Here is a 27,493-nt window from a genome sequence, read left to right on the forward strand (position 1 = left end):
GCCGGCCATGGACTGGACTTCCCCAGCATAGACTGGTTTCCCTGTAAGAAATGTGCATGGCAAATACCCTACCAGAGGGTCTATGTTTTTAACCAATTTTTCCACCACTTTGTCAGATCTCTGCATAAGTCACAGAGCATGCCCACAACACTCTCCCATAGAAGTCATCTCCTGACTACAAGTCTCTACTGTCCATAGCACAGGTCTAATAAGTATTAAAGCAGCCCATGTGGACCGTAGGAACCTGTAGTCAGAAGATGAAGAGTATTGTGAGCATGCTCTGTGACTTATGCATCAGCGAGCAGTTACCTGGAGACAATTATAATGTACAAGGCGGAAGATTTTTTAAAAACAAAGAATCAAAACTTATATACAAATCTTCTGCCACTTGCGTGATGTTTATCTCTCTACATGGAGTTACAAAGCATGCCCACAACACTCCCAAAGAAGTAAATTCCTGACAGTCCAAGTGGCTGCTGTAAAGCGTATGATATTTTCAACCAAAGACATGCTTTACAGCAGTCACATAAACCTGTAATCAGGAGATGACTTCTATGGAAGAGTGTTATGGGCATGCTCTGTGACTTCAGATTAAAAGAGGCAGGGGAGATGGGTAAAGTATAGCTTGTATGTTTTAAACCAATCATATAAGCAATATCTACTTTACTTATCTTCTGCCACTTCTACGTCTCCGATCCGAGTCACAGAGCATGCCCATAATACTTTCTAATGGAATTCATCTCCTGGAAATCAAATCTCTTGTTACAAATATGATCTGCTTTATAATAGCCACGTAGACCATAGGAAGCTATACTCAGGAGATTACTTCTATGGGAGAGAGTTGTGGGCATGCTCTGTGGCGCTTGCAGATTTGCCGTAACAGCAAGCAGAGATGATGAAAATTGTGGAATGATATTATATGAGAACGTTCTATTACTTCCACCCTGCAAGCATAATTTATAGAAAACAGGAAAATCCCTCGAAGTGAAGTGTCATTTATAATGTTCTCTCTGTATTGTTATTTCCTTATCCTCCCAGCGTGCGCTCCATTCACATCCTACACAAGGGCTTGTTATTGCACACCTCCCGCGGAGACCTGTAGGGGGAGCCGAGCGTTCCTCCGCAGAACACATAACCAGGTGGGAAGGCTCCGCTCCATAAACATAAAATAAACATTTTTGTCATCACCGTGGAAACAAAGAGAAAACAATACGATAAAAGATCAGACAGAAAACACAACAAATCGCTTGTTTCTATTCATAGGAATGGAATTTCCCGACCTGTATATCCTGTAGTTCCCATTTCACTGACAGCAAGCGGAGATCTACAGAGTTACAATTACTTTTTCTGGGCCATTTGTCCCCACCTGTAACACAGAAGTTTTATAGGAGGGGAAAAAATTACTGACACCCTGGGCCACCAGGGAATGGAGTTTACTCCTCCAATGCCCTAAAGGACATTGGAGGAGTAAAATCCATTCCCTGGTAGTATAGGGTTTTGAGAGTGTTAATATTTGAAATCCTGCTGGTCTAGGGCATTGGAGGAGAAAATCCTTGATTCCCTGGTGGTCTAGGGCATTAGAGAAGTTAATCTTTGGTTCCCTGGTGGTCTCGGGTATCAGATAATTTATTCTTTGATTCCCTGGTGGTCTAGGGCTTTGAAAGAGTTAATATTTAAATCCCTGGTGATTTAGAGCATCTAAGAAGTTAGTCCTTTATCCTAGGCCTAGACCACCAGGGAATTGAAGGTTAACTCTTCTAATCCCCTAGACCACCAGGAAATCGAAGGTTCACTATTCTAATGCCCTAGACCACGAGGGAATCAAGGATTTTCTCCTCCGATGCCCTAGACCACCAGGGATTCAAAGATTTACTCCTCAGATGCCTTAGACCACCAGGGAATTGAAGCTTACCAATACCCTAGGCCACCAGGACTGGCTGCATTAACTCCTTTCCATGTTTTAAACCCGGTCGGGTCTTATAATCTGAAAAATACGGTAGTTTAGGCGTATTTCTCATTACATAAGCAAAACCAGGTGTGCCCGGGGCCTCTTACATGTACGGCTCAAGAAACTTCCAGGGGGAGGAAAACATGTGTTTCCAATCTGTGCCGCGGGCGACTCCCAGCCCTTACTCATCGTTTCCATGATTGGAAGGAAAGACCTATTTTTTATTCCTGTATCAGTCTCCTTACAGCTCGGCTTCCCCAGATGCAAAAAATAAATAAATAAAAAATTAAAATAATAATAAAAAAAAAACGTAAAACATAAAATTCCATGCCTATAGACCCATCATGAGTGTACAGGATTACTATCAGACTACATATAGTAGACGAGGCCTCCTCCCCGGAACATTGAGGCCTAGTTATCAGCTGCTGGGGAAACCAAGCCCTCCTGGTGATAACCACTGTGCCCGCACCTCTGCCCTTCTATTGGCGGATGTGGCATTAACCCAGGAAACAGATAACCGTAAAGATCACACAAAAAGCACATAAAAAAAATAAAAATGTTGTGTGATTTCATAGTAAAACCTTGTAAACATAATGGGGGAGATATATCAAACTGGTGTAAAGTAGAATTGGTTCAGTTGCCCCTAGCAACCAATCAGATTCCACCTTTCATTTCTTACAGCTTTCTTGAAAGGTGGAATCTGATTGGTTGCTAGGGGCAACTGAGCCAGTTTCACTTTACACCATGGGGGAGATTTATCAAACATGTGGTAAAGTGAAACTGGCTCAGTTGCCCCTAACAACCAATCAGATTCCACCTTTCATTTTCCAAAGTGGCTGTGAGGAATGAAAGGTGGAATCTGATTGGTTGCTAGGGGCAACTGAGCCAGTTTCACTTTACACCATGTTTGATAAATCTCCCCCTATAAAAACTTAAAATAAAAATTCTTTATGCATAGAATGGCCTAGTGTAAGCTTAGGGCTCGTTCACACTGATACTGCTCAAATCCTGCTACGTAAACAGACACCAGAAGGTCCCCATTAAAGTCAATGGGATCCACTGTGGTAATAATTATCCGGCTTTGTTTTCCTACAGCGAATGTGACGGAGATGTGAACGAGGCCTTAGTTCACACATAGCAATTTTAAAGGGGTTATTCAGGATAAGAAAAACATGGCCGCTTTCTTCCAGAAACAGCACCACTCCTGTCTCCAGTTTTCAATTAAAGGGGTACTCCAGTGAAAATCTTTTTCTTTCAAATCAACAGGTTTCAAAAAGTTATAGAGATTTGTAATTTACTTCTATTTAAAAATCTCCAGTCTTCCAATAATTATCAACTGCAGTATGTCCTGCAGGAAGTTGTGTATTATTTCCAGTCAGACACAGTGCTCTCTGCTGCCACCTCTGTCCATGTCAGAAACTGCCACTTCCTGCAGGACATACAGCAGCTGATAAGTACTGGAAGACTGGAGATTTCTAAACAGTAATTTACAAATCTGTAACTTTCTGACACTAGCTCATTCAGACATTAAGCTCCATTTACTACAATGGAACTGAGTGGCAAAACCACACCTAAATTGCAGACAAGAGAGGTGCTGTTTCTGGAACCAAGCGGCCATGTTTTCCTAAACCTCAATAACAACATATCAGCCAAAGTGGACAAGGTTGGTGAGACTGGCCACCCATCTAATGTATACAAGAGCCCCCAAACTAGACTCTAAAATTGGTTTTGGGTGGGATTCCTTTCAGAAAAGCCCAAAGTACATAGAGAAGCAGGGACTCCTATCAAAGACAGATGTCCCTGCTCCTGTACAATACAGTGACCGGCTGGGCTGGGACCAGGGTGTCATTCAGTGACCAAAATGTTTGTAAAATTATCTCCAAATTTGAATTGCTCCCAACGGCGAATGTTGTGGAAGACATGGAGAAAACGTGTTTCCCCGATGCCGGATTAAAGGAATTTTCCACTATTTATCTATAATCTCCATCAGAGTTCCCATAAATGTAGACGGATAACATTGTATTATTTGTACAGGGATTTTTATTTTCTAATTAGGTATCAAATTATATTCAACATAAGTTACATTTCTGATTAATAGTTTAAGAAAAGCGCAAAACGGATTTCACCGGAATAACCTATGGAGTATGGCCGTGTGTAGATATACAATATACATATATGAATTTAACCTATCAACAAATCATGTACCTTGTATCATTGGTTCAATATCGGAAACATACAGACAGGTGGCAAGCTTTATATTAAAAATAAAAATAAAAAACAAAAACAAAAAATATATAATAAAGCCAAGGAGAAGCCTTGCATTAAAATAAAAAATATAGCACAACTTTATTTTTTTTCTTTTAGAAAAGGCTGTTCAAAATACTAAAGACCGACATTGTCCCTTTATCCCCTCCCCCACCCCCAACTCCCCCCCCCCCGGCTGACGCTTTGGTTGACTTTACATTTCCATTATACCATCTCTCTGTTGTTTCGGATGGCGCAACAAAGAATCATGCTGAAGATCATGCCGAAAATCTGCAAAATGGGAAATAAAAAGGCGACAGGTTAATGGCGTTTTTCTAGAAAATATTCCTCCTCTATACCCCCATCCCGATAAGACTCTGATGCTGAGCAATATGTGCTTTCCCCCTCCCTTCCTCCCCCTGCAGAGTTTGCCATAGGTGCTCTCCTACATTGATACACAGCCTGTGCAATTCTCCTCTACCCTGCAGACTTCTGTGTCTACTCTTCTACCCATCCACCTCCTAATACAGTATGATCTGTGTGTGATCTGCCCTCCCTAAAGACTTGGATGCTTTTCTCCCTCTCTACACCGATACACAGCCTGTGCAACTTTCCCCTCCTGTCTGTTCTTCTATCCCTCCACACCATGATACGGTATGATCTGTGTGATCTGCTCTCCCTAAAGACTTGGATGCTTTTCTCCCGCTCTACACCGATACAAAGCCTGTGCAATTTTCCCCTCCTGTCTGTTCTTCTATCCATCCACACCAAGATACAGTATGATCTGTGTGATCTGCCCTCCCTAAAGACTTGGGTGCTTTCCTCCCCCTCTATATCGATACACAGCCTGTGCAGTTCTCCTCTCCCTTGTAGACTTCTGTGTCTGCTTTTCTACCCATCGACACCCGGATACAGTATGATCTGTGTGATCTGCCCTCCCTGAAGACTTGGGTGCTTTCTTCCTTCTCTACACTAATACACAGCCTGTGCAATTCTCCGCTCCCCTGTCTGCTCTTCTACCCATTCACGCCCTGATACGGTATGATCTATGGGATCTGCCCTCCGTGAAGACTTGGGTGCTTCCCCCCCTCTCTATCCTCCGATATGCCATGTACAAACTTCTCAACACTGTTGGTATTTTTAGGTTTAGCGCTGGAAAACCCTTTCAACCCTCAAAAAGTCAATTTTTATAGACAAATTTTTATTCAAAAAATAAATCTATGGTTTTTTAGATTATGTTTACAAAAATCGAGACTTTTTTCAAGTTTACTTTTTAGATGTTTTTCAACATAGAAAAAAAAACAAAACATAAAAACTTGAAATGCCCTGAAGGGGGAAGGTAAACGGAGAGACATCTTATCAGTTCACTGCAATTCAATGATTAAATAATTTCTATAAGCTGCACAGCCGGCTATATACAGGAGTTGCGCAGACTCTACAACAGCAAAATGGTAGGGAATTTTTAATGACGACTATTTAGAAAGTTGTTTTATTTTTTCATTGAGGAAACATACCATGACCACAGCGATACCGATCCCAACTGCTCCAATAATGTGAAACTTCTTATGAAAAATTTCTGAAATGGCTTCTGGACAACCCTGAGGGGAAGAAAAAACATAAAAGGAAAAACTTACTATTATACCCAAGGTCCAATCACAAATTCTCCAATTCTCTGTATACTCTAGCTGCAATCTATCCTCTGCTGACCACTTTCCAGTTTACGCAGCAAGGCCGAAAAGTGATCTGCTGAAAACAGTTTGCATTTTATTGTTTAATATGGACAGTTCCATTAAAAAAAAAAAAAAAGATCAAAATGGCACACCATCATACACACAAAGAACATGAAGTGCCCAACACAATGGTAATGGTTGTGCTTGCACCATCGTTACTATACCCGGGTAGTGAATAGGCCTTCTAGAGACTTGGGGCAGGTATCGGTCATGAAAGTTTGCACAGTGCCGACTGTACCACAACAATCCAACTGCAAAACAAGAACAACCAGACTTACATTACTAGGACAACAATAAATGTCATAAAGTAATAAAAGAAGAAGAAGAAGAAAAAAAAATAAACCTTAAAATGTTTGCGACGATCAATAAATAAGGAGAAGAGCTAAAAAGGCTGGAAAATGGGAAGGAAAGAGAAAGTGGGGGCAAGAAAAGGGGCGAGAGACAACAAGAAAGAAAAGGGGAAGAGGGGGGCAGTTGTAAGGACAGCAGAGGGGGGCAGTTGTAAGGACAGCAGAGGGGGGCAGTTGTAAGGACAGCAGAGGGGGGCAGTTGTAAGGACAGCAGAGGGGGGCAGTTGTAAGGACAGCAGAGGGGGGCAGTTGTAAGGACAGCAGAGGGGGGCAGTTGTAAGGACAGCAGAGGGGGGCAGTTGTAAGGACAGCAGAGGGGGGCAGTTGTAAGGACAGCAGAGGGGGGCAGTTGTAAGGACAGCAGAGGGGGGCAGTTGTAAGGACAGCAGAGGGGGGCAGTTGTAAGGACAGCAGAGGGGGGCAGTTGTAAGGACAGCAGGGGGGGGCAGTTGTAAGGACAGCAGGGGGGGCAGTTGTAAGGACAGCAGGGGGGGCAGTTGTAAGGACAGCAGAGGGGGGCAGTTGTAAGGACAGCAGAGGGGGGCAGTTGTAAGGACAGCAGAGGGGGGCAGTTGTAAGGACAGCAGAGGGGGGCAGTTGTAAGGACAGCAGAGGGGGGCAGTTGTAAGGACAGCAGAGGGGGGCAGTTGTAAGGACAGCAGAGGGGGGCAGTTGTAAGGACAGCAGAGGGGGGCAGTTGTAAGGACAGCAGAGGGGGGCAGTTGTAAGGACAGCAGAGGGGGGCAGTTGTAAGGACAGCAGAGGGGGGCAGTTGTAAGGACAGCAGAGGGGGGCAGTTGTAAGGACAGCAGAGGGGGGCAGTTGTAAGGACAGCAGAGGGGGGCAGTTGTAAAGACAGCAGGGGGGGCAGTTGTAAGGACAGCAGGGTGGCGGGGTAGTTGTAAGAAGGGGGGCGGATATAAAGCGAGGGGTGGCAGGTCTTGGGGTTGTGGAGAACTGTGAGATTTTTCCTGTTACTTTGGCTCTGTGACCTGAACTTACAGCAAAGTGAATGGACTTAAGGGTTTCTCCCAGTTTGGGTTCTTTTGTCAATTCGTACTTATTAAAGGTTGTTGTATAAAAGTCCTCCAGCTCTTTCACCACCTGCAGAGAAGGAAAGGAGACATGAAATATTATTAATATACCCCCCCCATGAAATATCATCAATATACCCCCCCCCCCCCCCAATGAAATATCATCAATCCCACTCTCAGATGACTTCTGGAGCCCCCAGGACCTGGGGGCCCCAGGCATCTGCCTAGTGCGCCCTAACGTTTTTTTTTTTACCTTGTCCTTATTGGCAAAACCCCAGATTCCTGCAGCAATTTCAATGGCAAAAATGACCAGGAGGAAAGCAAAAAACTGCGGAAAAAAATATGAATAAGAAAGCAGTGCATAAACTACAGCAAATAAGCATTGGCCTCAGGATTCTTAAAGGGATTGTTCAAAATTAAAAAAACATGGATGATTCCTACTAAATACAGTGCTACACCTGTCCACACATTGTATCTGGTCTTTAATCAGGTTGGGCTGCAGTACATCACATCCCCTGCTGACAGGTGTGGTGCTGTTTTTAGAAGAAAGCAGTCATTTTTTTTTATTATTTCCATAGTGCCCCTAGAGATTGCAAACAGCGCCACTGTTGTTCACTGGCTGTATTTAGTATTACAGCTAAGGTCTACACAATAAATCAGATTTTCTGGATTATCAGATGGCGGATTAAAGGAAATTACAAAAAATTAAAGGAGAACGTTGCCAAACCTGAACAGATTGGCAAGTCAACTCAACATTAGTCCTATTAGTGAGGACCTAGCCTCTAGGACTAGTATAAAGAATGGGACAGAATTTTGTCCAATGACAAAACCTAAACACAATTTAAAGGGGTAGGCACACAATTAAAAATTGTCGCATATTCACATTATGGGGATGGGGGTAATTTATCCTGTTTTCAGGATCAGCAGACCCACTGGTTAAAGAGTCACTGTCGTATTTTTTTTTTTTGCAGAAATCAATAGTCCAGGCGATTTTAAGAAACTTTGTAATTGGGTTTATTAGCCAAATCTGCCATTATCTGCATGTAAAAAGCCTTTTCCCAGGTCCCCCCCTCCCCTCCTTCCTCTTTTTCATCCACTCTGAAAAATCTGAAAATTGTGACTTGTTGCAGGAGACGTCCCCTGTCTGCTCTAGGGAGAGGGGAGGGGGGAGGAGGAAGGAGGGAGTTAGCCGGCAGCAGAAAGCAGATAACAGAGGATTACAGGCACGGAGCTGGGTGACAGCTGTAATCCGAGCTCAGACAGGTCACTGGTGATGGTCAGAACAGATAACGGGTGAGGGATTTGTAGATTAACTCTTTGTTGTCCTGTTTTGGTCTTTTCTTTAGCTCTCTCCATAGGAGAACAATGAAGACAGGGGGGAGAGCTTGAAACTGCTTTTTAATGATAAAAATGCATTTTTCGGATAATAAACCCAATTACAAAGTTTCTTAAAATCGCCTGGACTATTGATTTCTGCAAAAAAAAATTTCACGACAGTGACACTTTAAGCCTTATACTATGAAGAGATGGCAGGACTACCCCTTTAAACCCCTCCCTGAGAATGCCTACAAACCACTACATAGTACCATCTAATACAACTACTTTAGTAAATCAAAAATATGTACCAGTCCCAGCATGCACTCCGACTCCTGAATTGCACCACAGCATCCAAGGAAACCGACCACCATCATAAGGGCTCCGGCACCAATCAAGATGTAGACTCCTACAAGAAAAACACTGGTGGTTCAACATCCATCTTTCATGTACATAACAGTGAGACCAGTCGCCGCTGGGAGATACCACCGAGACCAGTCGCCACTGGGACATACCACTGAGACCAGTCGCCACTGGGACATACCACTGAGACCAGTCGCCCTGGGACATACCACTGAGACCAGTCGCCACTGGGACATACCACTGAGACCAGTCGCCACTGGGACATACCACTGAGACCAGTCGCCACTGGGACATACCACTGAGACCAGTCGCCACTGGGACGTACCACTGAGACCAGTCGCCACTGGGACATACCACTGAGACCAGTCGCCACTGGGACATACCACTGAGACCAGTCGCCACTGGGACATACCACTGAGACCAGTCAAGGCTGGTACATACCACTGAGACCAGTCAAGGCTGGTACATACCACTGAGACCAGTCACCGCTGGTACATACCACTGAGACCAGTCACCGCTGGTACATACCACTGAGACCAGTCACCGCTGGTACATACCACTGAGACCAGTCACCGCTGGTACATACCACTGAGACCAGTCACCGCTGGTACATACCACTGAGACCAGTCACCGCTGGTACATACCACTGAGACCAGTCACCGCTGGTACATACCACTGAGACCAGTCGCCGCTGGTACATACCACTGAAACCAGACACCGCTGGTACATACCACTGAAACCAGACACCGCTGGTACATACCACTGAGACCAGTCGCCACTGGGACATACCACTGAGACCAGTCACTGCACAGACTTACCAGTATAAAAGGAATTTGCATTGGCATCTGCATCAAATATGGTTTTCGTCTGACTGTCGAACCGTAGCCATAGTCCTATTGCCAGAACGGCCGTTCCTGCCAGCTAGAGAAAGTAGATGTATAACCGTTAGTGACACGACTTCCTAGTCGTAATGTTATAGCCGGAAGAAGATCAGACAAATGTAAGTAGGAAATATAATTGAATAAAAAAATAATTACAAAAAAATTACAGTAAAAAACCCAATATTGACTCTAAAACAAACTTTCCCCAGGCAGTGGGTATTTTCATTGCTAGAAAGAAGCCTTTAATTTCCCTACAGCACTCCCACAGGACAGCTGAGGCATTACACTGTTCTCACTAAGCTGGATGGATAATGTATGGACATGCTGGGTCCTCCAGGGTGAGAGATACGCATTGCTCTGGATAATAGATGAATTGGAGACCACTGTTTTATTACTGAGGGTAATAAAATCTTCATAAATACTAAAGTATTAGAAAATGGGAGCTGGTAATTTTGGTGTTAGTGGCCCTTTAAGTAGAAATGAAAGTCAGGTGAAACCACAGGGCTCTACCCAGATTTCCACAGAGATGACTCATTGTTTCCTTGATGTAACACGCACCAGTATGAATGACGCCAGGATCAGTGCACAAACTGGTTCTCCTCGCATCGCTCACCCAGATTCCTTTTTCAGGCCCGATACCAGTGGATTCCTTGTACACTGAAACGCGTCGGTCACATGAGGCCAGAACATGATCTTCCCCTCCTAATCTGACGGACCCTTCAATTCTAAACAATGAGACAAATTTCTCACATTTCTTTCTCTCTCTGCCTCCTCTGCCCTGAACCTGAACCAGGAAGCTCAGGATGTACAGTCAGTGTATGACTATGGGGTATTCCTGCACAACGGTCACACAGAAGAAGTGAGAGAGACTGAGTGAGTGTACGGCCACAGCTGGAAAGTCTGAGCATGTGTTATGTCTCCTCAGCAACAAAGCGATGGGAACAACTCTAACTCACAGCTGTACCAGTCCTGTATATAACATGGTCTGTGGGGGAGGGGTCTGTGACTGCCGCATAAACTATTTCTACATATAGAACAACACCTGTAAGCCCCTCCATAACAGAGTAGGCCCCCACCCACCGTAACAGAGTAGGCCCCCACCCACCGTAACAGAGTAGGCCCCCACCCACCGTAACAGAGTAGGCCCCCACCCACCGTAACAGAGTAGGCCCCCACCCGTAACACTGTAGACCTCTCTGTAACAGTCTTGGCAGCATGCACCTGCGTAGTTTTAAGTCTATTGGATATGCTGGCCAATTCTTTTGTATTTCTGGGCCACACAGTCCCGCCCCATAGCAGGACCAAAGTGCACCCCCCCCCCCCATAGCAGTGTCTGTCAAAGTCCCCCATAACAGTACAAGCTATAAACTGACCGCCATAGTAGTACCCACAGCCCTCACCAGGGCAGTACCGTCCCCACAGCCCTGCCCATAGCGGTACCGTCCCCACAGCCCTGCCCATACCGGTACCGTCCCCACAGCCCTGCTTATACCGGTACCGGCCCCACAGTCCTCCCCATACCAGTACCAGCCCTGCCCATACCAGTAGCGGCCCCACAGTGCTCCCCATACCGGTACCGTCCCCACAGCCCTGCCCATAGCGGTACCGTCCCCACAGCCCTGCCCATAGCGGTACCGTCCCCACAGCCCTGCCCATAGCGGTACCGTCCCCACAGCCCTGCCCATAGCGGTACCGGCCCCACAGCCCTGTCCATAGCGGTACCGTCCCCACAGCCCTGTCCATGGCAGTACCGGCCCCACAGCCCTGCCCATGGCGGTACCATCCCCACAGCCCTGCCCATAGCGGTACCATCCCCACAGCCCTGCCCATACCAGTAGCGGCCCCACAGTCCTCCCCATACCAGTAGCGGCCCCACAGTCCTCCCCATACCAGTAGCGGCCCCACAGCCCTGTCCATAGCGGTACCGTCCCCACAGCCCTGCCCATAGCGGTACCGTCCCCACAGCCCTGCCCATAGCGGTACCGTACCCACAGCCCTGCCCATACCAGTACCGGCCCCACAGTCCTCCCCATACCAGTACCGGCCCCACAGCCCAGCCCATACCAGTAGCGGCCCCACAGTCCTGCCCATAGCAGTTCCGGCCACACAGACCTGCCCATAGCAGCACCGGCCCCACAGTCCAGCCCATAGCAGTAGCGGCCCCACAGCCCAGCCCATAGCAGTAGCGGCCCCACAGCCCAGCCCATAGCAGTACCAGCCCCACAGTCCAGCCCATAGCAGTAGCGGCCCCACAGCCCTCGCCGTAGCAGTACCAGCAAGAAACGCCCACCTCCCTGCCACTCCTTTTTATAACTTAGTCTCAACTACAGAAGTATCAGCCACAAAGCTGCCCCATAACAATGGCAGCAATGGCATTCTCCCAATAAACTTGTCAGATGCAGAGATCCTCCTATACAAGCTTTAGCCATATAACAGTGCCAGATGCAGAATTCCCCCCAACACAGTGTCAGCCAGGATGACCTATCTATAACATTTGTAGAGTTCCTCCACACAGTGCCAGGATAGCAGTACTACCACATATGAGTAGGTCTCACCATTCCCTATGATGTAAGCAGCAGGAGAGGAGTGTGCTGTCCTTGAGGGAGACATGGGGACATGACGCCAGGTGACAGCAGCTTCATGAGGTGAGGAGGGGTGGAGGTATTCAGAAAGTCACAGAGCTGTTGCAAAACTACAATTTCCATCATGCCTGGACAACCAAAGCTTTGGCTAGGAAATGGCAGCCAACAACCAAGATGCTGTACTGCGGAAACCTGTAGTGGGACACTCATAGTTGCCAACATTTGATTTTTTTTTTCCAGGGACACTTTAGTGTTAAAAAGGGGTTTGGCTTATTATGGGTGTGGTCTCGGTGGGGTGTGGCCTATCATGGGTGTGGGTTCAAAATTTTCCAGTTAGAATTTACAGTCAGAACAACACAAAAGGAGCATTACACACCCCAGTATTAGGTCCCCAGTATATTACACACCCCGGTATTAGGTCCCCAGTATATTACACACCCCAGTTTCAGGTCCCCAGTATATTACACACCCCATTCAGAGCAGGCTGAGACTCAGAGATTGCATTCTACTGACTGACTGTACATAATGGTAGTTTGTACCCATATGATGCAGCTGCACCCATATCATACTACTACCCCTTCATCATCCTCCTGCCCCTCCATTATCATAGTACTACCCCCTTTATCCTCCTGCCCTTCCTTCTTCATAGTACTACCCCTCTAATCCTCCTTCCCCCTCCATCATCGTACTACTACCCCTTCATCCTCCTGCCCTTCCATCATCATACTACTACCCCTCTCATCCTCCTGCCCCTTCATCATCATACTACTTCCCCCTTCATCCTACTCCTGTCCCTTCATCATACCAGTACCCCCTTCAGCATCCTCTTGTCCCTCTTGTTGGAATAGAGTTGTAATACCGTACAAATGAAAGAAGCAATAAGGTTATGAAAACCTACCAAAAAGATCCCTACCCCCATCTATCTCCATTGAAGTGAATGGAGCTGAGCTGCAATACCGCACACAACCTGCTATGGAAAAGGGTGGCGCTGTTTTCAGATTTTTTTTTTTTTTTTTTTTTTAAACCTTCAATTTTTCTAATCCCACAATTCTCATAAAATACACACATATATCCCCAAACTCTCAACCTTTTAAATATTTACCGCGGCCAGCACTACCGGAACATAAATCTACGACAATAACGTAAAGAGGTAACAAAGAGTCCTATAAAGGTCCCGGAGAAGCTCGGCTAAGAGATTAGCGGTGTTTACACCAAGCGGACACAGTTTATGTGAGAGCCATTAGGAGTTTACAATTGCAGCTGTATTATAGCCCAAACAGCCTCCTATAAAACCGCGCTCATAAACCGAGGACAAACAAACGTCCGACTGAGGTTTTGTGGAAAGCGGAGGATAGGCGGCCTCCAAATATTAAAGGGTGTGGAGACTTCTGCAACTAATTTTAGATTTTACTACATTAAAATGTAAATTCACAGTTTTACTGGGTTGTGTATACAGCTTCTGTGAAATCTGTGTTGCCATGGTAACAGACTACAAATAAACCAAGTGTAGTCCTATCCTGCAGTCATATATTACTTTGTTCCTCTTCTTGCTAACTTTTTAAGGGGTTGTCCAGGATTAAAACAACATGGCTGCTTTCTTTTAGAAACAGCGGTCTGTGTCTGGTATTGCAGCTAATTTCCATTAAAGTGAATGGAGCTGACTTGTAAAACCAGACAGAATCTGGGGACAGGTGTTTCTGGATGTAAGTAACTATATTGCTCTATTTCTGGGTAACAATATCCTGGATTTTGGTCCTGATGAGGCCTTCAAATGTCATGGGGAAAACTGTTGGAGGAGCAGGAATTTCAACATGCCTGATCCTTTAGATCTAGGGGAGGTAAGCTGCTATCTTCTCTTTTTATGCACATTCAGTATACAGGAATAGGGGGAAAAGGGAATGGAGTAACATGACTGTGGGACCTGACTACACACAGTGTTTGTTTGTAGTCTGTAACCATGGAGACACATTGGTCTGTATAGAAGCCATAACAACCTGGGCAGCCAAACTGATGTACTCTTTCAACTGGTTTTCCAGCCACAATCTACATAAGCCAATCATCAGGCAGATGAGCTATCACTGTACATGACACAGCGCCACACTTGCTGAAAGGCTGTGTCTGGTACTGCAGCATGTTTTTCTCTATTGTTCACAATGCAAGGTAAGATCTTGATTCTACTGTATATCAGGAGCCCTCCAGCTCTTGCAAAACTACAACTACCATCATCATCGGACAGCCGGAGATGGGAGTTGGTAGTTTTGCAACAATTTAAAGTGAATCTCAACTCATGAACTCACTTTCCCTTCTGTCGACAAAAAGCTCATAAAATAACCTGCGTCTGTGAACAATCCCGGGTGTGACCGATGGGAGGCAGACACGCCTGTTAACTCGATATAAATCACTTGAACGGTTTCTAAGAGCACAATAAACACAAGTGATGGAAACCAATACAAGCAACACTTATTTAAAAGAACAGAAATTTAAAGGGGAACTCCAGTTTTCCCAGGATACACTGGTCATCATAAAGGACACCAGTGAGGATGGAGGTTGACACCTCACCAGCAGAATAGTGAGTGCAGCTCTGGAGTATAATACAGGATGTAACTCAGGATGAGTACAGGATCAGTAATGTATGTACACAGTGACCCCACCAGAATAGTGAGTGCAGCTCTGGAGTATAATACAGGATGTAACTCAGGAACAGTAATATAATGTATGTACACAGTGACCCCACCGGCAGAATAGTGAGTGCAGCTCCGGAGTATAATACAGGATGTAACTCAGGATCAGTAATGTAATGCATGTACACAGTGACCCCACCAGCAGAATAGTGAGTGCAGCTGTGGAGTACAGGATCGGTAATGTATATATACAGTGACACGACTTTATGCAGATGTTTATTCATACACTGGAAAATGATGTTCACATATAATAATAAATGGTTACATAACTATCACCAATGGGTGTATAATTTCCATAGACGTTACTGCAAGTTTCCTATTACTCATGGGCACTTGCCCGACTGTCTGTAAAAAGCCTATGGGAGTATAATATATTGTAATCATTGTGTAATGATGTTCTGTATCTCCCTATTCTCCTCTGTTTTAGTTTCTCATTGTATGGAAGAGTATATGGTTACAGTCAGGTTTGTATAGGCCGAGTCCTAGCCAAGATAGCACCATCCACACTCCTTGTATAACTTACACAATAGCATAGTTGCCAACATTTGAAATTTTTTTCCAGAGACACTTTAGCGTTATAAAGGGGTGTGGCTTACTGTGGGAGTAGTCTCGGTGGGGTGTGGCCTATCATGGGTGTGGGTTCAAAATGGGTTCCACTTAGAATTTACAGTCAGAACAACACAAAAGGAGCATTACACACTCCAGTATATTACCCACCCCAGTGTCAGGTCCCCAGTATATTACACATCCCACTCAGAGCAGGCTGAGACTCAGAGATAGTACTTTACTGACTGACTGTATATACTGGTAGTTTGTACCCATTTGATGCAGCTACACCCCATATCATCTTACTACTACCCCCTTCATCATCATATTACTACCCCTTCATCATCTTCCTGCCCCTCCATCATTATACTACTACCACCCTCATCCTCCTCCCCTTCCATCATCATAGTACTACTGCTCTGATCCTCCTTCCCTCTTCATCATCATACTACTACCCCCTTCAGCCTCCTGCCCTTCCATCATCATAGTACTACCCCTCTCATCCTCCTGCCCCTCCATCATCATACTACTACCCCCTTCATCCTGCCTCTCCATCATATTACTACCCCTTCATCATCTTCCTGCCCCTCCATCATTATACTACTACCACCTTCATCCTCCTCCCCTTCCATCATCATAGTACTACTGCTCTGATCCTCCTTCCCTCTTCATCATCATACTACTACCCCCTTCAGCCTCCTGCCCTTCCATCATCATACTACTTCCCCCTTCATCCTCCTGCTGTCCCTTCATCATCATACAAGTACCCCCTTCAGCATCCTCTTGTCCCTTCATCGGTATTTAAAACAAAAAAAAGCTATACTTACCTCACCAGTATAGTTACTCTAGTCCCCCAGGGACTTTTCTCCCTGCTCTGCATGAGTGACATCACTTGCGCTGTAAGGGGGCGGAGCTTCCCAGGACATTGTACCGATTCTGAGGAGACAGCCCAGGCAAAAACGGGACTGTTGGCAACTAAGCCTGAGGACAGGCGGAGCTGTTTTTGGAAGACAGTAGCTAGTTTTTTTTCTAATCCTGAAAAAACCCTAAATTATAGAGTTTACCTATATGGTACAAATAAGAACTGTACACATATTTAGGTAAAGTGACCCACATCCCTGTACTCTTCTTCTCCTCCATCACTTCCTGGTTTTCTCCCTGAACTATGACCCTGCTGTTGCTAAGCAGCAGAGCACATACACTTGCAGAGACCAACAAGCAATATGCAGTTAAACTGGGCACGCTTGACCATGTCAGTGGATGCCCTAAGATGGTCGTAACCAAGGGCAACACATTTGGGATTAGTAATAGGACAGTTCAATAAAACATCAGTTCAGGCCCATTGATCTCTGTGAGAGACCCCCTTCAAAGATATATAGATTACTTTACAATATGTCTGTAAACATTTTTGCTGTGGGGCCCCTCTGTGGAAGCTGCCCCGTAGATGACCTCATGTCCTCTGGTCACATGACATTGTCCCATGACTCCAATGCTCTTATGTGATTAATCTAATAAACATGGATGTCAGGGAAATTCACTCAAGTTCCTTGAAAGTGGCTCTATTCCTTACATGGACAGAATAAAGTCGGCTATAGACGCCAAATAAATTCAGTCCAAGAAAATAAACAAGAAGCGGCTCTGACGCCACCAATTTTTCCTTTACGTTGGTGTTTGACTCTGATTAGAAGCCTTACAACAGGGATGGGGAACCTTTGGCCTTCCAGCTGTTGCAAAACTACAATTCCCATCATGCCTGGACAGCCAAAGCTAAAGCTTTGGCTGTCCAGGCATGATGGGAATTGTAGTTTTGCAACAGCTGGAAGGCCGAAGGTCCCTATTCCTGCCTTAGAACATGACTGGGGATTTTAGCCAAGCCAGGAAACTCTCCAGAAGGGGAGGTTACCGAACAGCAGACTACACACTACCCAACAGCGCCCCTCCTACTTGTAGGCTGTGTCCGGTAATGCAAATCTCTTCTTTAAAGAACTCTGCCTGACCAGTGTATTAGGATAAAAACCAAGTGTAAATGAGTTCTGATAAAAGTCTAGTAACTTGAACGGGTATGGACATTTCAGTTTTCAGAAAACAGCGCCACTCTTACCCTGAGGCAGTATCTAGTATTGCAGCTTCTTAAGAAATGTGCAATAAAAAGACACAGCCCAGTAATTTCTTTTTTTTTTTTTTAGAAACAGTGCCAACCCTGTCTATAGGTCTTGTCTGGTATTGCATCTCGGCCACATTATTAAAGGGGTAGTTCACAAATTCTTTTTTTTTTTTTTTTATTTGTTTTTTTTTGGGAATTTGTAATTTACTTCTATAAAAAAAAAAAACTCTCTTCTAGTACTTATCAGCTGTTGTATGTCCTGCAGGAAGTGATGTATATTTTGCAGTCTGGAGAGCAGGAGAGGTTTTCTAGGGGGATTTGCTACAGTCCCTGACAGGGACAGAGGTGGCAGCAGAGAGCACTGTGTCAGACTGAAGAGAATACACCACTTCCTGCAGGACATGCAGCAGCTGACAAGTACTTATTTTTAATAGAAGTAAATTACAAATCTCTGGCACCAGTTGATTTGAGTCTTCTCCTGCAATACCACGCACTGCCTATGGACAAGAGTGGTGCCGTTTCTGAATTTTTTTTCGATTGCTGGGCTGTTATTATTTTGTTCTAACACACCAGAGATCCTCCGCCTGTCCGAGCCTGATGGGAGTTGTAGTTTTGCAGCAGCTGGAGGGAGCCATAACCCCTTCTCAGTCCCTTACACATCATATGAAACCTCATAAACAATCCTTGCGGTGTAGTAGGCGCGGAGGCTCCTTGTGACATCACCGCAGACGGGCGATTACCACAGCACAATGGCCTTTTCACGTCTTCAGGTCAAGAATGGGAAATATTTCTGGGGACGGGGCACCGAAGAGACGACGGGAGCAAATATTTACACTGCTAATACCACCCCATTACTTTATATATTATCTACAGGAGGAAGAGGAGGAGAGATCCTTTATATGCTCAGATATGAGACCAGAGGAGACACAGACAGCAGACGACCCCTGTGCACTATGGGCTCATCATAGAGAACCCTTTTAAGTGTTGTAAGAGTAATGCCAGGAGGCGATGTAAGGGTCATGCCAGGAGGCGATGTAAGGGTCATGCCAGGAGGCGATGTAAGGGTCATGCCAGGAGGCGATGTAAGGGTAATGCCAGGAGGCGATGTAAGGGTAATGCCAGGAGGCGATGTAAGGGTAATGCCAGGAGGCGATGTAAGGGTAATGCCAGGAGGTGTTCAGGAGTATGACCAGGGGGCGATGTAAGGGTAATGCCAGGAGGCGATGTAAGGGTAATGCCAGGAGGCGATGTAAGGGTAATGCCAGGAGGCGATGTAAGGGTAATGCCAGGAGGCGATGTAAGGGTAATGCCAGGAGGCGATGTAAGGGTAATGCCAGGAGGCGATGTAAGGGTAATGCCAGGAGGCGATGTAAGGGTAATGCCAGGAGGTGTTCAGGAGTATGACCAGGGGGCGATGTAAGGGTAATGCCAGGAGGCGATGTAAGGGTAATGCCAGGAGGCGATGTAAGGGTAATGCCAGGAGGCGATGTAAGGGTAATGCCAGGAGGCGATGTAAGGGTAATGCCAGGAGGCGATGTAAGGGTCATGCCAGGAGGCGATGTAAGGGTCATGCCAGGAGGCGATGTAAGGGTAATGCCAGGAGGTGTTCAAGACTATGACCAGGGGGTGCTGTAAGGGTAATGCCAGGAGGTGCTGTAAGGGTAATGCCAGGAGGCGATGTAAGGGTAATGCCAGGAGGTGTTATGAGAGTAATGCCAGGTGGTGTTGTAAGGTTAATGCCAGGAGGTGTTATAGGGGGTGTTGTGGGAGTAGCTTTGTGGCCCCTGACCTGGCACTTATAGCTGATTGGTTCTGGGCACAATCTTATGTAGTCCGGCACCCTCATCCTTTAAAGCGACTCTGTACCCACAATCTGAACCCCCCAAACCACTTGTACCTTCAGATAGCTGCTTTTAATCAAAGATCTGTCCCGGGGTCCGTTCAGCATGGGATGCAATTATTGTCATAAAAATAACTTTTAATCCCACAGCGCTGTGTCTAACGGCCGGGGCTTACATTTGTGTATGCATTAGGCTGGCACCACCTCTCTGTCCTTCCTCCCCACCCTCCTCAACATTTACTGCTGTTTGAGCTTTGCACAGGTGTATTAACGATCCAGCCCATGTTCATTATACAAACAGGTGGGGAATAGTTAGCAATCTGCCTGGAGCATTTCTAATGATGAGGAGGGTGGGGAGGAAGGACAGAGAGGGTGTGCCAGCCTAATGCATATAGAAATGTAAGCCCCGGCCGTTAGACACAGCGCTGCTGGATTAAAAGTTATTTTTATGACAATACATCACCTGCTGAACGGACCCCAGGACAGATTTTGGATTAAAAGCAGCTATCCGAAGGTACAAGTGGTTTGGAGGGGTCAGATTGTGGGTACAGAGTCACTTTAATACAGCGACCTGGGGGTCCTTAATGCCTCCATGCCTGCTCCCCCTGCAGCTCCATTTACGTGGCGTGACCATCATTTTCTGAGGTTTTCAGGTGCACCAGACACCCTCCCCTCTGCCGAATAGGAAGCCCCTGAAAAAAATCTTCGAGTCTCCCATTGACTTTAATGGGGATTGATACTGGAATCGAGCTCTCAAGCATCAGAAAATACACAACGCGAGTAACAAGCATTCAAGCCTTTTAGTATTCTCTAAGTTTCATACAAAGTATCTAATGACTCCACGTCTTCCTGTATATCATAGATGTAGTATAGTGACTTCCCCTTTAAGAGTGACTGGCAAGAGGGACACTTGCTGCCGCACAATTCCCTCTTTATTTTCTCCTGCCAATGTTTGCAAAACAATGAACAGACATATGGGCGGGGCCCCGGGAGCCGCTCCGCTCCCTGACAAATCACTGTACGCAGTCACTAAAATAGAGCAGTCCTCAGGGCACCATCTCAGGAGGCCGCACCATAACAACCTGCTGGAGAGGGGACTCCCCGAAGAGGACGAGGTATCACATATCATCGGAGGAGAACAATACTACTGATCCAGCAGGCTCTGATTAGGAGAACATGCTGGGACTTGTAGTTCTTGTTAAAGGGGTAGTGCGGCGGTAAAGAATTATTCACAGAATAACACACATTACAAAGTTATACAACTTTGTAATGTATGTTATGTCTGTGAATGACCCCCTTCCCCATGTCCCACCACCCCCACCCGTGTACCCGGAAGTGTGGTGCGCTATACTCACCTGTCACGTGCCGACGCCCATCTCCGATCTTCATTCAGTGACGTCTTCTTCGGCCGGCGAACAGCTCTGTCTTCTGGGTACACGGGTAGGGGTGGTGGGACACGGGGAAGGGGGCTATTCACAGACATAACATACATCACAAAGTTGTATAACTTTGTAATGTGTGTTATTCTGTGAATAATTTTTTAGCGTCGCACTACCCCTTTAATGTGATTATAGAGGGATAGGTCCAGGGGTGAACAAATAAATATTTAGAAGAATCTTGGGATAAACTGATCGACTATTTGAGAAGGGAGCAAGTGTTTAGTTTCTGTACAGCACTCCCGCAGGTGAAATGAGGTATTACACCACTCATCAATATTACTAGGCTGTCTGCTTAAGGGTGCCTTCACACCTACCGTATCGCAGTAGAAAATCCGCTGCGGATCCGCAGCAGATCCGCAGCGGATTTAACTAAATGAATGAACACAGCACTAAATCCGCACTTACAAATCTGCTGCGGATCCGCAGCAGATTTGACAGTGCGTATTTAATGCTGTGTTCATTCATTTAGTTAAATCTGCTGCGGATCCGCAACGGATTTTCTACTGCGATACGGTAGGTGTGAAGGCACCCTAAAGGGCTATTCCACTCTCATGATGAGACTAAGAATTCCTTCCATACTTATTATCTATTCAGTCTTCTTTCCCCAGTTCTGAGCTGCTGCTTTCGGCTGAAGACACAAAAATCTGTGTGAGCTTTTCTCTCTGTCTCCCCCCTCCTACCGTCCGAGATGGCTGATGTAAACAAGTTCCTGAATGGCTTTATCTGCAACTCTGTTACTTCTTTGTAATGCCGGGAGGGTTATTCTGAGGTCATCCTCTCAGCATTACAAAGTTGCAGATAAATCTGGCCAGGCACTTGTTTACATTAGCTGTCTCAGAAGGGAGGGGGAGACAGAGAGAAAAGCTCACACACAGATTTTTGTGTCTTCAGCAGAAAGCAGCAGCTCAGAACTGGGGGAAGGAGACTGAATAGATAATAAATATGGAAGGAATTGTTAGTCTCCCCATGGGCAGCAACATATCAAAAGTTATGTTTGAGTGGAATACCCCTTTAACACTTAGTCATGCTGGGTGCTCCAAAGTAAGGGGTGTTTATAGGAATACAAGTCTACGATTGACACACCATCATGGGTAACGGTCTTAAAGGGACACCTGCCCAGATAACTCTCCACATGACAGCACATCTGCTCTTGTCATCAGCCAACAAGGTCTTTATTGCCCATGAAATCAATAGTGCCGCAGCCAATGGCCCCCGCCAACCCTCCCTCCCTTGTAAAGATCACATGGAGAACTACTTAAAGGGGATCATCCAGAATTAGAAAAACATGGCTGCTTTTTTCCAAAAACTAATAGCACCACCCCTGTTCTCAGGTTGCGTGCGGTATTGCCTCTCTGCTCCATTAATGTTGTAATACCACACACAACCTGATGAAAAGGGGGTGGCGCTGTTTCAAGGAAGCAGCTAATTCTGGATATCCCCTTTAAGGGGCATCGTTTGTGGTCATAGATGGGAATAGAATGGGTCTTGGCCAATGTTAACTCCCATTGGACTCCAAGTCATGCTGGTCTCCTGACGCCATTAGGGGGCGCTATAACAATTCATCACAATTTCCATCACAGTCAGTAGATGAGAGGAATTAGATCCAGCGCAGGAACACCTGGGATTACTTTTGATCTCCTCTCTTCCGCCCTTTCCTAGTGATCTCCAACATAAAGCAAACGAGCCCGACATCTGTATACTCCATTATGTTCAGCTGCTAACGCCATCACCACGGCCCAGTATACGAGGGGGGGGGGGGGGTTGACTACTGCTCAGGGGGTGGAGCTTCACACCTCTAAACCCCAATATAAGCAGCTCTAGTGTGTAGAACTACAAGTCCCATCATTGTGGATAACCATCATGCGGGGTTCATACTAACAAAGGAGAACTACAATCCCCAGCATGTTTCGTTGTGTGAAGTACAATCCCCAGCATGTATCGTTGTGTGAAGAACTACAATCCCCAGCATGTATCCTTATGTAAAGAACTACAATCCCCAGCATGCATCGTCATGTGAAGAACTATAATCCCCAGCATGTATCATGAGAAGAACTACAATCCCCAGCATGTATCATCATAGGAAGAACTACAATCCCCAGCATGTATCGTCATGTGAAGAACTATAATCCCCAGCTTGTATCATGTGAAGAACGACAATTCCCAGCATGTATCATGAGAAGAACTACAATCCCCAGCATGTATCATAAGAACTACAATCCCCAGCATGTATCGTCATAGGAAGAACTACAATCCCCAGCATGTATCATCATCATCATGAGAACTACAATCCCCTGTTTGTATCATCATCATCATGAGAACTACAATCCCCAGCATGTATCTTCATGAGAAGAACTACAATCCCCAGCATGCATCGTCATGTGAAGTACTACAATCCTCAGCATGCATCACCGTGACAACAATCCCCAGAATGTGTCATTGTGAGAACTACAATCCCCAGCATGTATCATCATCATGAGAAGAACTACCTTCCCCAGCATGTATCGTCATGAGAAGAACTACAATCCCCAGCATGCATCACCGTGAGAACAATCCCCAGCATGTATCATTGTGTAAAGAACTACAATTCACAGTTTGTATCATGAGAAGAACTACAATCCCCAGCAGACTAGGTGAACCATAAGATGATGTCATCATTTGAAGAACTACAAATCCCATCATTCTTAGATAACTATCATATAGGGTTCATTCTCACACAGGAGAACTATAATCCGAGTGAAGAACTACAAGTCCCATCATTCTTGGATAACTGTCATGAGGGGTTCATTGTCACAGAGAAGGACTACAATCCCCAGCAAACTCAATGAGTCATAATATGATGTGTCCTGTGGAGAACTACAAGTACCAGCATATAGGCTAGCCTGCTTTTTCTTTTGAAACCAGATGGAGAACTACAAATACCAGCATGCCAAGACTCCTTTCTATTACTGCAGGGGTAGGGAACCTTGGCTCTCCAGGCATGATGGGAGTTGTAGTTTTGCAGCAACCAGAGAGCCAAGGTTCCCTCCCCCTTCTTTACAGGACTACAAGGGTCAGTAACAAACTCGGTAGTCCTTGAAGAACTACAAGTCTCAGCACATTAGGAGAGCTCAGGTGGTCGATCATAAGGAGGACACATATAGGGCAGTACAACTAATCAGTTTATTATTATAGAACTACAAGTCCCCGCAAGCCCATGGAAACTATACAAAGCGTAGGTGGGGAGCTACAAGTCCCAGCACAGCCTGAAACAGGGAGAGGGGAGGTGTGTGATCCTGAGCTACAACAATGTAACATGAAACAAGAGATACAATGTAACAAATAACAACAGTATACACAGTATAACAAACAACACACAAGATACATAGTATAACACACAAAATACATAGTATAACATACAACACACAATACATAGTATAACACACAGGGCACATAGTATAAGAAACACCACACAATATACATGGCATAACACACAGGACACATAGTATAACACACATACACATTGTATAACATACAACACATGATACACAGTATAAGAAACAACACACACAATACATAGTATAACACACACCACACAGGGCACACAGTATAACACACAGGGCACATAGTATAAGAAACACCACACAATATACATAGTATAACACACACCACACAATATACATAGTATAACACACAGGGCACATAGTATAACACACAGGGCACACAGTATAACACACACTACACAATATACATAGTATAACACACAGGGCACACAGTATAACACACACCACACAATATACATAGTATAACACACAGGGCACACAGTATAACACACACCACACAATATACATAGTATAACACACAGGGCACACAGTATAACACACACCACACAATATACATAGTATAAACACACACCACACAATATACACAGTATAACACACAGGGCACACAGTATAACACACACCACACAATATACACAGTATAACACACAGGGCACACAATATACATAGTATAACACACAGGGCACACAGTATAACACACAGGGCACACAATATACATAGTATAACACACAGGGCACACAGTATAAATCACAGTATAAATCACAGGATACATAGTATAACACACACCACACAATATACATAGTATAACACACAGAGCACACAGTATAACACACAGGGCACACAGTATAACACACACCACACAATATACATAGTATAACACACAGGGCACACAGTATAAATCACAGGATACATAGTATAAGAAACAACACACAATATACACAGCATAAAGCAGCAGAACCCCACACACTACTCCATGAATGAGCTCAGCACCCCCGCCTCTTCCTTGCACCCACCTCCCCCCTTTCCCCACACTTGGCCACAGAGCTTACACTCACCCAGAAGATGAAATTGAAAGCGAAGAGCAGGTACTTGATGCACTTGGTTCCCCCTTTGACCGGCATGGCGGATGGTGGTGGTAGTTGTAGCTTGTGGAGAAGTCAGGAGAAGTTGCTAGTGTAGAAGGAGCAGGGTGTTGCCTGTTGCCTCCCAAGCAATGCTGCCGTCCGGCCACAGCTCTGGCGCCCCCTGCAGGCGGACACTCCCACTCACCGGCTCAGATTACAGCCACACCTACCTGCTGGAAGTATTGTGGAGGAATCATTCACCTAAATTATAGGACTACGATTACTAGATCTACTTCCTGCTGTTAATATGGCGCCAACATATTCTGCAGCGCAGTACAGAGCTTCTATCTCAGTCTATTCTTCCTATATATGAATTGTAAGCAGGACATTGACTGATGCCAGGTTGGTATAGGGCAGGGGGAGGGAACCTTGGCTCTCCAGCTGCTGCAAAACTACAACTCCCATCATGCCTGGTATAGAGCTTTAGCTGTGGCTGTCCAGGCATGATGGGAGTTGTAGTTTTGCAACAGCTGGAGAGCCAAGGTTCCCCATCCCTGCTATAGAGAGTTGGAGGAAACATGCAAACTCCATGCAGATGGTAGGACATGAACCTGGATGACTGTGGGGATGGATCACCATCTTAGGCCTAATTCACATGATCCGTGCGGTAATCCGCACCGCAATGACCGGAGGAGGATTGCGCCATTCACCACAGACAATTTTACGAGCCATGTTCTCACAACGTATAGTTTCAATAAACTATATTGGTAAGCCGATGGCTATAATTACTACGGAATCACGGCAGGGGTGTATACACTCCGGCTGGGATTCCTTACGGCCATACAAAAAAGTTGACAACGGCCGACAGAGCGGAAAATGTAAAGTAGGGCACTGGCCACACTTTACATGGTCTGCAATGGTTAATTGGAACGTGGGAACGTATGCGACCGCATTCCAGTTATAAAAAAAGTGATGTTCATCCGGCCGGTACCACTCGGGATGAAGTTCACAGGCAGCGGCCGTTCTGTGATACGGCTGTGTCATTATACAGCGTCTGAACATGGCCTCAGGCTGCATTTCTGCATTTCGTCGAACGCAGCACGGCTCATGTGAATTAGGGCTTAGCCTCATAACCTTTGATTTGACCTTACTGGGGCCAAAGGGGTAAGGGTGTTATTACACGGGCCGATGGGGGTCCGATAATACCTGCTGGATCGGCGCTCGTTTACTGGGCCTATTACACGTCCCGATAATCGTTTAACAAGGGCTGCAAGGACATCGGTACCGATGTCCTTGCAGCCCTTGCTTAAACTATATACATTACCTATCCATGATCCAGGGCTGCTGCTGCGGTCTGCTTCTCCCGGGTCCCGCACGCTCCAGCTTCAGAGCTGACAGGCCACTCAGCCAATCACAGGCCGGGACCACCGCAGTCCGCGATTGGCTGAGCAGCCTGTCAGCTGACAGGACGCTCTGAAGCTAGAGCGCGCAGGACCCGGGGAGAAGCAGACCGCAGGAGCAGCCCTGGATCATGGATAGGTAATGTATATCATCAGTCGCCGCCCGTGCACTGCTATTACATGTAGCGGTACGCAGTCGGCGCTCGACCTATATCAACAATCAGCCGATGATCGTTGTCATAGGCTGATTGTTGTATTTATTACACGGCCCGATTGTAATAGTACCCTAAAACGCAGCATGTGAACATGTCCTTAGTGCTCAATCACATAGTATTGGTAAAGGGACAGAACCCCGGTGGTGTCATGTGACATCACAGTATAGCCCTTTGTCTTGCTGTATGTTAGGAGGCACAGTGTTCCGATATGTATTAAGGATATATACTGCTGGGATAATGTAGGGGGTCTGATACTTATTCAGTGCTTTGGGTCCTTCATTGTTGTTTGCAGCTCTATTCAAGTTAAAGGGGAGGTTAACCAAATTTTTTTTTCTCTTTTAAATCAAAAAGTGCCAGAGACTTGTCATTTACTTCTATTTAAAAATCTCGTCTTCCAATACTTATCAGCTGCTGTATGTCCTGCAGGAAGTGGTGTATTCT

The 27,493-nt window shown here is 45.7% G+C and overlaps 1 protein-coding gene across 1 annotated transcript; it reads right to left on the bottom strand.

Annotated features, from left to right (window-relative positions):
• Positions 1 to 3,965: 3,965 nt before the first annotated feature.
• Positions 3,966 to 25,596, bottom strand: CD9 (CD9 molecule). Its single transcript, XM_069952730.1, has 8 exons — positions 25,429 to 25,596; positions 9,802 to 9,904; positions 8,932 to 9,029; positions 7,560 to 7,634; positions 7,275 to 7,376; positions 6,087 to 6,173; positions 5,707 to 5,790; positions 3,966 to 4,483 (listed from the first exon to the last, which is right to left on the bottom strand). Exons 1-8 carry the CDS (start codon positions 25,492 to 25,494, stop codon positions 4,418 to 4,420), a joined length of 681 nt encoding a protein of 226 aa, XP_069808831.1. The 5' UTR covers positions 25,495 to 25,596; the 3' UTR covers positions 3,966 to 4,417.
• Positions 25,597 to 27,493: the final 1,897 nt, after the last annotated feature.

This window comes from Dendropsophus ebraccatus, chromosome 1 (assembly GCF_027789765.1).
Source record: "Dendropsophus ebraccatus isolate aDenEbr1 chromosome 1, aDenEbr1.pat, whole genome shotgun sequence".
Lineage (NCBI taxonomy): Eukaryota > Metazoa > Chordata > Amphibia > Anura > Hylidae > Dendropsophus > Dendropsophus ebraccatus.

Bases quoted from the DNA above. Each gene is read 5' to 3' on its own strand.
- CD9 (XM_069952730.1), bottom strand. From the start codon at position 25,494: ATGCCGGTCAAAGGGGGAACCAAGTGCATCAAGTACCTGCTCTTCGCT. The intron at 9,905-25,428 runs GTGAGTGTAAGC...TACTTTCTCTAG, and splicing joins CTTTCAATTTCATCTTCTGG to CTGGCAGGAACGGCCGTTCT. The intron at 5,791-6,086 runs GTATAGTAACGA...TCTTCCCCTCAG, and splicing joins AAGGCCTATTCACTACCCGG to GGTTGTCCAGAAGCCATTTC.